The sequence below is a fragment of the Lonchura striata genome, chromosome 1 (genome assembly GCF_046129695.1).
Source record: "Lonchura striata isolate bLonStr1 chromosome 1, bLonStr1.mat, whole genome shotgun sequence".
Lineage (NCBI taxonomy): Eukaryota > Metazoa > Chordata > Aves > Passeriformes > Estrildidae > Lonchura > Lonchura striata.
In genome coordinates this window covers 138,666,646-138,679,670 of record NC_134603.1, presented here as the reverse complement: position 1 = coordinate 138,679,670, position 13,025 = coordinate 138,666,646, and the positions used below count along the sequence as shown (strand labels likewise).

Genomic DNA, 13,025 nt, shown 5'->3' with positions numbered 1-13,025 from the left:
ATGTACCTACCACATTAATAAATGGGAATTGAGTGTTATGTACTGACAAATGGAATTGTATGATCTTCACTTTCCTGGTGATATTTAAAATAGTTTTTACATTTGCAAAATCAAATTCTATTTTTAATTATTCCAAACATCAGCTCATCTCTGGCAAAGCAACAAATAGGAGGGACCAAGCAAAAAACAAAACAGCACTGACAGAATTGAGCAGGGAATTAAAATCAGCTGAAATAGAATGATGCTATGATTCTGTGGTAAGTGTTCCAATACTGTTACAACACTGAGCTGTTTGTTACCTGCTTTAATGCCTAGATGGTTGTCGTTTCTTTCTGCACAAGACACAGCACCGCGTGTTCCTGACGGAGGCGCGGAACAACCGCGCGCACAGAGCAGCGCTCACGCCACAGCCATCTTCTAGCACCTCTTCTGGTCTTCCAGCTTGCTCTCTCTGCCAACAATCATCTTAACCTTAGAGCAGTCAAAGTTGGCAAAAATGGTAAAGATGCCTCTGACGTATTTTTAGGTCTGCACACTTTTTGTTTTTAATCACATCTGCAATTACTGTGAAGTAGAAAAGGACCTTGAAAGGGTCACTCATCTATGAAACCAATATAAAAATGTTCCCTCCGGAGAAATAGTTCTTTGCCCCCTGGTGGTGAATTAATTTTGAAAAATATTACAAAATACTTTTAGGAAAATTTACTTGAAATGAAAAATAAATGCTAATTGCTTCATTGAATACAAGTAATAATACAGCGCTAAGCAACACTTAATGTGTCAAACATAATTAGAAAAAATCCTATTATGAGCAAGCGCCATCAATCTTTGATAGTCACTGCAGAATAGATTAAAAATAGTTTGAAAACTGCATGAAACCTTCAATACTTTAAAATCATGTCTCTTATTTTGCCTTTTTTTTTTTTTTAGGGGATTAATACAAACGTCTTAAGAATGTAATGCAGTCTTGAGAATCCCTAACTTCCAGCATTCTTACTGGATATGAACTATGGAAATTATATTCATCCAAACATCATCTTTACATCTGCCCCTCTCTGTAGCTTGTCCATGTGTTGAGAGCTCCCATTCTGAGCCACTAGAATAAAATACCCTGGATAAAACTTTTAAAATAGCTGTACATATTTCTAAAAGTCGTCTAGAGGTTTTCAGCTTGCATATGCTGAGCACCTCTATATGTGAATAGACTATCAGCATGTCATTCTTGGAATAGTAATAACAAAATTAACACTGCTAGTCATCCACTTGCAATTTTAGCCACAGATAATTTTGAAAGATGTCAAGAATACATTGTCTAAAAATATGCTATTAGCCTTCTAATCACTCATTTTGTTCTATCTTTTAATTATTGTGCCTCCAAAACTGCTCCCTGGGAGTGCTTCCCCATGTTGATGTTCTTCTTCAGAAAAATATATATTAAAATTTGATTACAGACTATTGTCATGGCTCCTAAGGATATGGCTCATATGAAGATGATCTGAGTGTATTACCATATCTTCTTTGATGGTAATGTGTCTTCAGGTAGGTTTTGAGTTTGGAAAACAGCATCAAATGTATGGCATGCTCAGCAGGCACTATTGGGTTTTGGCACTAATGATGTAACATGAAAAAAAAAAAAAAAGAGCAATGTAGCTAAAAGAGACGACTGAGTTGCCAAGACCAGGCACAAATGGGCTATTTCCTAAATAATATTCTTTCATGTCTGATGGACTGCAATAGCTTTCTGTTTTTAGCTCTCTTGCTTTTGCTTCTCTTCCCATTCCTACATTTCTTTCTCATTACTTTGACTTATGTCGGACCTAAGGTAACAGCTGGCGTACACAAATGGCATTTTCCTTACAAATCTTTCAGTGGGCAGGGTTGCTATAAAGTCTTGTCCCCACCGTCCTTCTTTTCCCACTGCCACGCTGGATGTCATCTTCTCTCGGTCTCCATTCCATTCGCCTGATCGCGTGGCTAAACGCTAAACCGCATCTGCAAAACGATCTGACTTTAGAAAAAAATCCCTTAAAAAGGCAATAGCCAGGCCACTCGCCTGTGGGGATGGAGCACTGCGGCAGCGCTCGGAGCAGCTTCGGCAGCAGCGCCTTCCCTTCCGGTGCGCGGCTGCGGCGTTCCTGCCGGCTGGACACAATTCCTGCCGGCTGGACACAATTCCTGCCGGCTGGACACAATTCCTGCCGGCTGGACACAATTCCTGCCCGCTCTGCTCTGCCCTGCTGCCCGGGGAGCCTTCGGCTCTCCGCCTCTGGCTGTACAGCGGGGCTTTTTCCAGTGGAAAAGCCACTTTAAGTCGGGCTGTTTCCTGCCTGCTCTGCCCTCTTGTTCTTGCTCCCTCATCAGGGCTCGCTGTCCCCGTGGTTGTGGGAGTGCGGCTGTTCGTGGGTTGAGTTGTAAATCGGATCAGGGGAACATCTGAGTTTTTCTGTGCGTTGTGTGCGTATTGTGTGCGCGAGTAGTTTTGCGTTGTGTTTTTGGTGGGGTTTTTTTTTTTTTTTTGGTTCGTTTGTTTGCGTTTTGTGGTTTTGTTGTTGTTCGTTTGTTGTTGTTTTGTTTTGTGTTTTTAAAGCTGGATCATCTCAGTCATTTGACTTAAAACGTGGCCCACAAAGAGTTGAATGAGCGCAGCTGAGGAGGCAGCGAAGGGAGGCGCAGAGGTGGAAGCAGCCCTGGGCTGGGGGAGGGCGCAGGAAGCGCTGGAGGCAGCTCTGTGAGCAGAGAGGTACAGCGCACGCTGTGACTGCGCAAAGCCGTGCCCAGCACCTGCGCTGACAGCCCGAGAGAGCTGCGGCAGACCGCGGAGCAGCCAGGCTCCTCAATTCCTGGGGATAAGGCTTCATCTTTAGGAAGAAAAGGGGTGGTCCCTTAATAAGCTCTTTCCCCTAGACGTCTGCTATTCGTTTGAGACACCCAAATCGCAAGCTCTTTAGCTATTCAGGATATGATCGTGTGAATCCTACTGGGCTTATGAAGCATGTTGGTCTTTCAGTGCTGTTAAAAATGCTAATTATAACTGGTTCACGCCTTGGGCCTTGGGTGCTACCGTCAATTAGTGTCAGAACAGAGAGTTATTTAAACAAATTGTTTTTGTATACGCTTCTTTGGCTTACGCTTTGTAAAGTAGAGCTTCATGACCAAGTGGACCTATTTCAGTAACACCCGTCTGCATGTGCGGGCAAATTTGGGGCACGGAAAGAAAATGTTATCCTTGCCTTCATAGCTTTCTATATCCTTCAGTTAAAGGAGCTGCCCAGCTGAAGGGCCTACATACAGGATTAAAAGCTGTTCTCTGATCCTCTAGCAATTCAAATGTCATGGCTGAGTCACAGGAAAAAATACTAATACTTCCCAGCAGGAGTAATTTTAGACAATGATGAAAAATCCATGTGTAATCTTTTACTTTCCCCTCTACCTTTGTGCCAGAGTTTGCAATAGTGAGATTTAAATTGCCATCATCAGTCTCCCAACTCACCTGCCTGTGATGTCTCACATGTAGTTGCAGGCTCATAGAGAGGCCAAGAATTGCTGAATTTGAATTTGTTTTATATTTTAAGTATTTCTCTGAAGGTGAGAGAGAACTGACTTGTATTTTAACTGATTTTTTAATATATATTGAGGGGGCCTAATGGGACTTTAATTGAAGTGCTGGAGAAGGGGGAAGTACTCTTCATTACTCACTCTCATGACTTTGAAGAAGAAAGCTAAAGGAAATTTCATTATTATGGAGGCACTTAGAGCATTTTAATAGTATTTTCAGCATTTTCTTCCCAAAATTTCAGCATTTATGCTTGGAGTACAGAACAATTTTAATGGAAACTAATTTAAACTAATCTCATAATGTAGAATTTCTTAAAAATTCCTTTTGGAAATGTTCCATGCAGTATGAGGCCTTCTGTTCCAACAGTTTAAATAGCAGAATAAAAATGAGTTTCAAATTTCTCACATTGTTAAAATCAATTGGAATAATTTAACTATGCTAACTTAAATTAAGAGATCTCTTAAATATGTACTTTAGATAATCATAATCCCATTAACATTAGTACATTTTTTCCTCCTTTTATTCTTTCCAAATTCACATTCCTCTTGACTAAAAGAAGCCATAATTTATCTGAAGAATTCTGAGGTACTTCTTTCAAAATACCTATTATCTTATATGGCGTATGGATCTTGTGATCTTACCTTATCTTTTTCTGTGTTCTCAGAAGCATTGGTGCCACAAGCCACCTGCAATTTGTGATCAGTGTTAGGACAGGTTTCCCTGGTCTCAGAAGAATGGAATAAATGACCTGGTTTTATCAGGTTTTTTGAAGGCTTTTTTTAACAGTTTCAGCAAAAGCAGCCAGAGGTGGATTTTGAAAGGAGTAATTTTTTATAACAAATTCCAAATGCCAAAAAATAAGATCAAAATAACAAATGCTTCTTTTCAAGGTTCATCATCACACTAGATCAACTTAACTAAGGAGGCTTAGAAGCTAATGAGGCAAGAGGAAGTAAATATGAAAAATGCAGAACAAGTCAGAAGGAATGGAGAATCTGGAAGTATTTGTTCAGGGGAATTAAATATCACTAATCTCACATTTTAAAATATCTTCCACCTGGTTTAAAAATAATGATACCTTACTGAACTCTTTATTTGCCCCTGGTTTCTGAGGATACGTTGCATCTTTAAACTTTGTTCTACAACCTTATGAGTAGGTAATGTTTTGAATGCAAAGGTAGTATTTTTGTACAATAAAACTTGAGACATGAAAGGAATGATAATGTAAACATACAGGGCAACAAATTTATACTGTGGATACTGGCATGCAAAACAACAGATTAACAAAGTAAGGACGTGGGAAGAAACTGATCTATACCACGTTCAGTTGCTCCAGCCAAACAAAGCAGCTGATATATTAACTAGCCCATAACTTTACACTGTCATTCTGTAAAAAAGAACTTGGTTTTTTTTCTTTTTTTTGCTTTGTGATTAAGTGGTAGGAAGCTTTTTTAAGATTATAAGAATGAACAGTTAAGTGCACCTTTTTGTGAAGGATAAGTTAAAAGGGTCTACATAAGACACTATTGGCTAAATTATAATTTCCTGGCAAATGGGTTTAGGACTCTTCAGAAAGCAGAGCCAGAGGCAGAATTGTGATCCTAAAAGCCCAGTGGGCATACATATGGGATATGGAAACATGAGTTTAAATATCAATCTAATTAATATTTAAATAGTTTATACAAAAGGGAACTGTTTCAATAGTAGAGAATACCTAAGACTACTCTATACTTTATGAGTTGGAAAATTGATAATGGTTATGTTGATTCAACTCCTTACTCAGAACTGAGTAGAGTGTGTTTTAAAGCCACATCGGTATTCCCATGGAGTATCCAAGGAAGCACTCTACTGTACAGTGGTTCTGTAAATGGTAGCTAGCTCCTCTTAGGTGAATTGAGGTGCAGATAAGATTGGCATTTGGGATTATTTTTTTTCCTTAAATTGCAAACCCTATTTTTTAAAATTTAGTTCATGGACATTTTTCAGATGAGTGAATCTCTCTTTTCTTAAAAATATTCTCAGAATGAGTTATTAACCAGGCCTAGTTCCGAGAGAGTCTGCCCGTGCCAGAGTAAAGTGATTTAATGCTGATAATTTGTATTGTTCAGCCATTAAGTTTCCATCTAATTTCTCATCTAGCGTCCCAGGTGAAACATTTCACATTAAGCAAGGTAAGAACGAAAAACTCCCGGACAACACCTTAAAAATCGGGTCGATACTAACAATAGGGTGGAGCGATTTTAGGGTAAAATAGGTTGCAGGAACCAAACACGCCCTTGAGGAGTTCATGAAGACAGGAAATCGAAAGAGGACTTAGTGCTCGAGGGCCTCGCGGCCAGAGCCGGCCCCGCACGCACCGGGGCTCCTCGGCCCCGCACGCACCGGGGCTCCTCGGCCCCGCACGCACCGGGGCTCCTCGGCCCCGCACCCACCGGGGCTCCACGGCCCCGCACGCACCGGGGCTCCTCGGCCCCGCACGCACCGGGGCTCCTCGGCCCCGCACGCACCGGGGCTCCACGGCCCCCACGGCGGCCGCGAGGGACCGGACCCTTCCCGTGCCCCTGCAGCCCCGCGAGTGTCCCCGCAGACCCACGTGTGTCCCCACGTGTGTCCCCGCAGCCCCGTGTGCGTCCCCATGAGTGTCCCCGCAGCCCCGCGCGTATCCCCATGAGTGTCCCCGCAGCCCCGTGTGCGTCCCCATGAGTGTCCCCATGAGTATCCCCATGAGTGTCCCCGCAGCCCCGTGTGCGTCCCCATGAGTGTCCCCATGAGTGTCCCCATGAGTGTCCCCGCAACCCCGTGCGTGTCCCCGGCGCTCCCGCCGTTCCCGGCGGGAAGGGCGCGGGACGGGGGAAGGGCGGGGCGGGGCGTCCGCGCGCACGCAGCTCGCGCCGGGAGCCGCTCGCGCCCTTCCCCCCGCCCCCGGCTTCTCCATTGCGCGAGCGCCGGCGGTTGCCGGGGCGCGTGACGTCAGGAGCCGCGGAGGCGGCGATTGGCCGGGCGGGGAGCGCCCCCCTCACCCCTCCCCCGCCGTGGGACCGCCGGGGCCGGGCCGGGCCTGGCGCGTCCCCTCAGTGCGGAGCGGCCGCCGCGGCGAGCGCGGCCTCGGCGGAGCCACCCGGGCGCGTCCGCGCTCCGCCGGCTCTCCGCCGGCGCTCCGCAGGCCGGGATCATGGCCCGCCGGACGCCCGCGCCGCGCCCTCGGCTGCTGCCGCTCCTGGCGCTGCTAGCGCTGCTTGCGCCCCGCGCCCGCGCCTGGGACAGCGGCGACCTGGAGCTCTTCGACCTGGTGGAGGAGGTGCCGCGGAACTTCTACGACTTCCTGGGGGTGCAGCAGGTGAGCGAGGGACCGAGCCCGCCCGCCGCTGCCCCCTGCCCTGGCTCGTCGCCGAGGGCCCCGCCGGTCACCGCTGCCCCGGGCCCCCGGCACGGCTGCCCGGCTCGCCCGCCGGCCCCTGGCCCCTCGCCTGGCGCTGTCACCCTCTCCTGCCCGGCTCCCGCGGGTCGGGGCAACGCCACTGCCCCTTCCCAGCCTGTCCCGTCCCACTGCGGGGGCTCTGCTGTGCTTCACGTACTGCTCTGTTGCTGCTTCTTCCGGGCCCACCATAAATCAGCCCTCCTTCTCCCACACCTTTGTGTTTTCCTAATGCCTGTTGCTTTTCTGAACGTATCTCATTTTCTCCAAATGCATCTACAGCCAGACAAAAGTAGCTTCTGGAGTTTTCACACTTCCCATTCATATTGTCGGTATGGCAGTTTCTCACTTTCCCTCGTTCTGCATAGCTGCTATGCCCTTAAGATTGTGCATCACCATGTGTTGCAGCTCATATTTTCTCTCACTCATGCCACGTGGTAGACTGTGACCCTTTGCTGTGTTAATGGCTTGTAGATGGTTTTATTTGTTTACTTTCCATGTATCATGGTTATTGTGTGTGGTTTTCACCTCTCTCTGATAAGTAGCTCCTAACATTATCCTAAATAATTTATTATGCACCTTCAGTTAATTTTTCATGCCAGTGTGGTCAAGACAGGAACTCCTTTTAGGAACACTTTTATCCCATGGTTCGTGTGTACATCTTGAATGTGGTTGCTGGTTTCACTGCCGCTTGGCATCTTCAACTTGTATCACTTGTTTTGGCTCCCATGTGATGCCCTTTTTTTTCTCTAGATGCTCTACTCTATGTGAGACCCTACTCAGTGTCTCTACATGCATCATAACTACTTTTTTTACTTTCTTCCAATCAGTGTTCTTCTCTTCAGTAGTATTCTTCTCCTCACAATTCTTTTCATGCTGCTACTTCACTCAGAATCCCCAAAAGACATTTTTATCTTTCTCTGTCTCCTAGTGCATTCTGTACCCCTAGTACCTTCTCTTTCCAGTGCTATATTCTGGGGATTGATCCTATTTAAATGGCTTCCCTGCCAGCCTTGAAGTTTGTTCTGATGTCATTCTTGTACATTTTGAGGGTAATGACTGTATTTTCAGAGCATTTCACTAAGGGCATGTCTAAAAAGAGAGGGAAGATGTCTGCAATATATAATTGTCTAGTTTTGGAAACTACTGGCTGTGGTTGGCTCTGTTTCATCTCTTTCTTTCCTTCAGTCCTTAAGCATTCAGTGATAAATATTATGGCATTCCATCATCTATACAACACAGCAAGCACTGTTATTCATGTTTCATTTTCAAGACCCTAAAAATCTAGGTGTTAATTCTGAAAGACAGTGTTAGTGTTAGATAATGTAGGAATGCAAAATTCTGTTTCTGTTAGTGATGTTCAGGTCTGGTATGCAACTCTTTGTTAACATCTTCCACAGTCCTTTCTTCTAGGGCCAAATCTCTACCTTGCCCTGTATGTTTAGCAAATGTTAATTTTAGCAAGCAAATATTCTTCTAGCTCACATTTCTACTCCTAGTCATAATGGCAAACTTGTAACACTTGCAGTGTAGGAGCAAGGAAAAAGTTGGTGGAAGTGCAGCACTGAATGAAATGAAACTGAGGTTTGTTTGGTGGGTTTTTTTTGGTGTTTTTTTTTTTTTGTTGTTGTTTGTTTGGTTTTTTTTTTTGTTTGTTTGTTTTTTGTTAAAAGTGTACTTTTATTTAAAGTGGTCACTCATCTTGTCATTATAGCCAAGGCTGGAAGTGTACATAATGCTGATACTTGACCCATGCAGCAGAATAGACCTGTGAGTGGAATAATGGAGTATGCTGTGTTGGGAGTTGAGCTTCAATAGGAATTTGTAAGATTGGAAAATGCTGTGTGGGTTCTTTCATGCTATCCTTTGTTCCTGCTGCTTGCTTCTCCAGCTCTGACCTATAGCTGAAACTTCCAACAAGCTCCTCGTGTCATCCTGAAGGGATGTTGTCTTGCAGTGCCTTGGTAGGCAGCTGCTGCTTTTCAAGTTACCTTATGAGAAGGGTAATTGTGACAGGATCAAGGGAAGTGCACAAATCTCAGGTGTGCTGTATCCTACCCTGGATGTCTCAACATAAAGCTGTCTTTTACCATAATGTCTCAATGTGATGTTTGCACATTTTTCAGGTCTTCTGCTATTTTTTAATGCTATAGTTTATTGGAATTTATTAGTTTTGTATGTCATTATTGTTTTAGTTGGGATGCTTTTTACTATAGTAGTGTAATTTCACTTTTTGTAGTTCTGTAGTTTCCTTCCCTGAGTTCAGGTGGTTTTCTTGTTAACAAGAGTTGACTGTGTGTGTGATAATAGCCTTTATAGCCACACCTTCTAACTGTTGAATTATCTTCCATTCATCAAGGCTTGCTTTTCTGTCCTCCCACCCATTCCTATTTCATTGCTTTGTATCATGTCCTGATAATCCCTTCTTCCTTCATGTACTTCTGGGGGAGGGAATACTTCTCTTATGCAGGATGTGACTTCTACATCTGAGATATGGATGCTCAACTGTGTTTGTTAACAGTAGTGTGTCAGGGCTGCCAGATTTCTTCTAAACATGTCATGTTGTGTTTTGAAAAAATGCAGGGAATTACTCCAATGCTTCCTTAAGGCATTAAAGCAGCTTAGGTTTTGATGAGAGAATTGTGGCACTGATTGTTGAACACATATACGATGTCAGAAGCTGATGTTGACCTCAACGGACAAGATGCAGAAGGCATTGTGGGAAGTGTTGTAGCTCTCAAACATGCTTTGGTGAAGCCTCTGCTGTGTGGATTTTTTCACTCAAATTAGAGAGAAATGATTAGGGTTTTGTTTTGTTGCTGCTCTATGCTTGCAGGAATATGGGTTTTGTGTTTTGTCATTTTGAGGGCCTTGTGGAAGCTTCCTGGCATTGTCAAGTAACTCATACAGCTCTGGTAAGGTGCTAAGTTTGAGCTGCTGTAGTGTTTTCTGATATCAATGGCAATGATAGAGGGTGATCTAAGCAAAGTGATTGTTGTGGTTCTGAATGTCTTTTGAATGTGGAATGACAAAGTAAGATTGTGACTGTTTTGGCTGTTAAATAACTGACCTTTGTTCCTGATTTCAAAGAGTGATGGCTGAGCAATCTACAAGTGCTTATGGAATGGCTGAGGTTGGAAGGTCCCTTCTTGTCCAACTCCCAAGTGTTAGGGTGAGCACCTAGGTTAAGAAGTATCTGATTTTTATACAAGGACACAATCTACCTATTTGAGTTTTTAACATAACTAATAGTACCATGACATATCTAATAGTTGCATTATTATGTTGTTCCTATTGTTGTTCTGACCAATATGGGAATTGCTCTACCTTCTTTTTCTTTGGTGGTTCTTAAATTGATGATGTAATTAACTTAAATGACTCATTTGAAACATTGCTGGTTTCAAGAAGTTTGACCTAACAGAATGGGGATGTAACCTTTGGCTTGAGAAAAGGTTGCATTTCCCTATCCTCCAAGTGGTTACCGAAGAAAATAGAATCATAACCTCTTGACAAATCTGATGTTAGAGTAATTTCATTAATCACTTCAATATAGCCAGTTTCAAACCAACAAAGGAATCAGGACCAAATAGTAGTCATCTAAAAACTCAGATGAAGCAACAGAATTAAACCAGGGGCTATGCAGACTCAGTAATATGATGACCAGTTACCAGAGAATATAGGAGTGCAATGTTAACATTTTGGAAAAATGCCAGGAAGATCTGAGGAGCTACAGGCTTGTATGGTGGACAAATTAATGTTATTGTCTCTTACAGCTTTTAATAGTGGATACCTTCATTAATATGATATGCTTTGGATAAATGAACTTTGCATCAGTTGAACCTGTGTCCCTCCTTCCCAAAATATATTTTTGATTATATTTTGATTATAATTTGTTAATATGGCTTCAAGGGAATTACTTGTTCCTCCACTTTTTTTGGCTTGCAGCTAGGAGGGCACTACAAGCCTCTGAATGTATTTTGAAATTTTGTCATACAAATTTTGGATACAAAAGATCTGATCAAGAAATTTTTAGGATGTTGTCTGTGAAGATGTATTAGAATGCGTGAGCTTTATTGCTGGAATTGAGCTGTGTGGAGCCGTGTGTTGTGTGTCAGGACCAAGGAAAGTCTGCATAAGGCTTTGGCTTCCACTGGTAATCACATAAGGGAAGGGATTGATGTTGAAAGTTCTGCTAGGCCTGTGCATTGTAGGGAAACAAACATAGGTTCTCTGAGCACTCTTTGAGGTAGTGGAGGAGGCCCTGGGAGCTCAGATTCCTAACAAGTAGGACTTGATGCCCAGCATGGTGGATAAATACATAACCTGAAAAATGTTGAGAGGGATATTTTCTTCAGTATTGGCTTCTGCCCTTCTTATGGCACCTGAGCTTTATATTGAACCATGCTCTAATCTGTTCGTGTGACTTTACTGTAGAGAACTAAGAATATTATATCCACTGCAAGTTGATGGTTTGGTAGATGATGCTGCAGCATAAAGTCAGAACTGTGTGTACAGAACCTGATTTTGGTCTGACAGCTTGTGAGACATTGCTTTGTTAGCAACTCCAAAAAAGTGCATGAAATGAAAACCAAGGAGTTGGATTTCTGTGGCTGTGGGAAACCACAACCTCTCCAGATGAGCTGGATGTGTTGGGCTAATAGGCTTCTCTCAAGAATGCTGGAACAGATGAGCTGTTGTATGCTGTGTCAAGTAGCAGGATCTGACAGGGTTATGTCTGTAGAGTGCAATGTTTGGTGCTATGCAATTGATGTTCATGCTGTTTGCATTTCAGGGATTTTTTTTTTCGTCTTGTTGAACTAATTCCAGGCTGGCTGCATGGACTCAATGGCTGCTTGTGTTGAAACACGCTGTTTGTGCTTGGTTTCACATCTTGTCATTCAGTTCTTTCCGAAAGGAATCCTGTTCATCCACTCCAGGACTGCTTCCATGATATGTAGCCAGTAGGTACAATAAAGAAGTTTGATTTACACGTGCACTCCTGGGCTGCACTAAAAGTAGGAGGTAGCTGCACCTTTAAGACTATACTTTTTAGTAAATTGCTGACAGTGAATTGTAATTATTGGCAATGCTCTGTAAGAAAAGGAATGAACACCACAACAAACTGTGTGGCTTTTATGGTATTATCAAGTCTGGAGATGGAAGAGAACTCTCAGTAAGATGTTTCTATGTGGTCTGTTTTGTGCAAATGCATACATCATACATGCAGTGCCTACATCGCTACAGTTCAGAAGTTGTGAATTTGTATACTATATAAGTAAAGTTCTTGGACATAGATTTAGTAATCTATTTTTCAGAAATAATGGCAATCTCGGAAGGTGTCAGTGTTGTTTTGTCTGGCCTGCCATAGTTCTGGCTTTGAGTTATTGTCCAGAAAAAAAATCTACATTGAGCTATTTTTTCTTATAAAACTTCTGGGGAACTTTAAGTACATAAATTGGTCTCTTCAAGTAGGAAGAAACAGCCCTTCCTCATGTGTATCTGTTCAAGGAATACTGTTAAGTCCTCATCAAGAACAGCCTACCTGTACCCATGCAGTTCTGACTTTTCTGGCAGGCAAGGTGCACATAACTAGAGCAAGGAAGGAGGGAAATAAGGAGGGGTAGCTCAGGAATAAATTTAGCAGCCTGTTCTTCCCATTGACAGGCTGGATTGCTCTCCATAGACATGTTTTGGTTACTCTTCTACCACTACACCACTTCAGACTGGTCTTCTCCGTGCTGCTTTTTAAAGTTAATGTATGTGGGTGCAGTGTTGATAAAATCATGGAGTGTTTATCATCTGCTAATGTTTTAGCAAAAATCTAGTAGTTCAGTCTTCCGAGCTTTGGAAGTATTTGATCAAGTAAGACAAAACTTCACTTGCATGTGATTATAACATCACTTCTTCAGATGATTGTGTCAAAACTATGAGCTGTAAGCTATTCTTGCTTTGTTTTGTAAGATTATTTAACTGGCATGACAAATAAGATATTTACTGTGACCTTCAAAAGTGTTGTGCTGTGAAATGACATGGAGCCATGTAGCACCTTGGTGT

At 43.1% G+C, this 13,025-nt stretch overlaps 1 protein-coding gene across 1 annotated transcript in view; it reads left to right on the top strand.

Annotated features, from left to right (window-relative positions):
* The first annotated feature begins 6,703 nt into the window (after positions 1 to 6,703).
* The window catches only part of DNAJC1 (DnaJ heat shock protein family (Hsp40) member C1), a 108,823-nt gene continuing 102,501 nt past the window's right edge, over positions 6,704 to 13,025 (top strand). Inside the window, exon 1 of the mRNA XM_021530379.2 lies at positions 6,704 to 6,893. Within this exon, the coding sequence (XP_021386054.2) occupies positions 6,729 to 6,893 (165 nt within the window). The 5' untranslated portion in view covers positions 6,704 to 6,728. The remainder of the gene's footprint in view (positions 6,894 to 13,025) is intronic.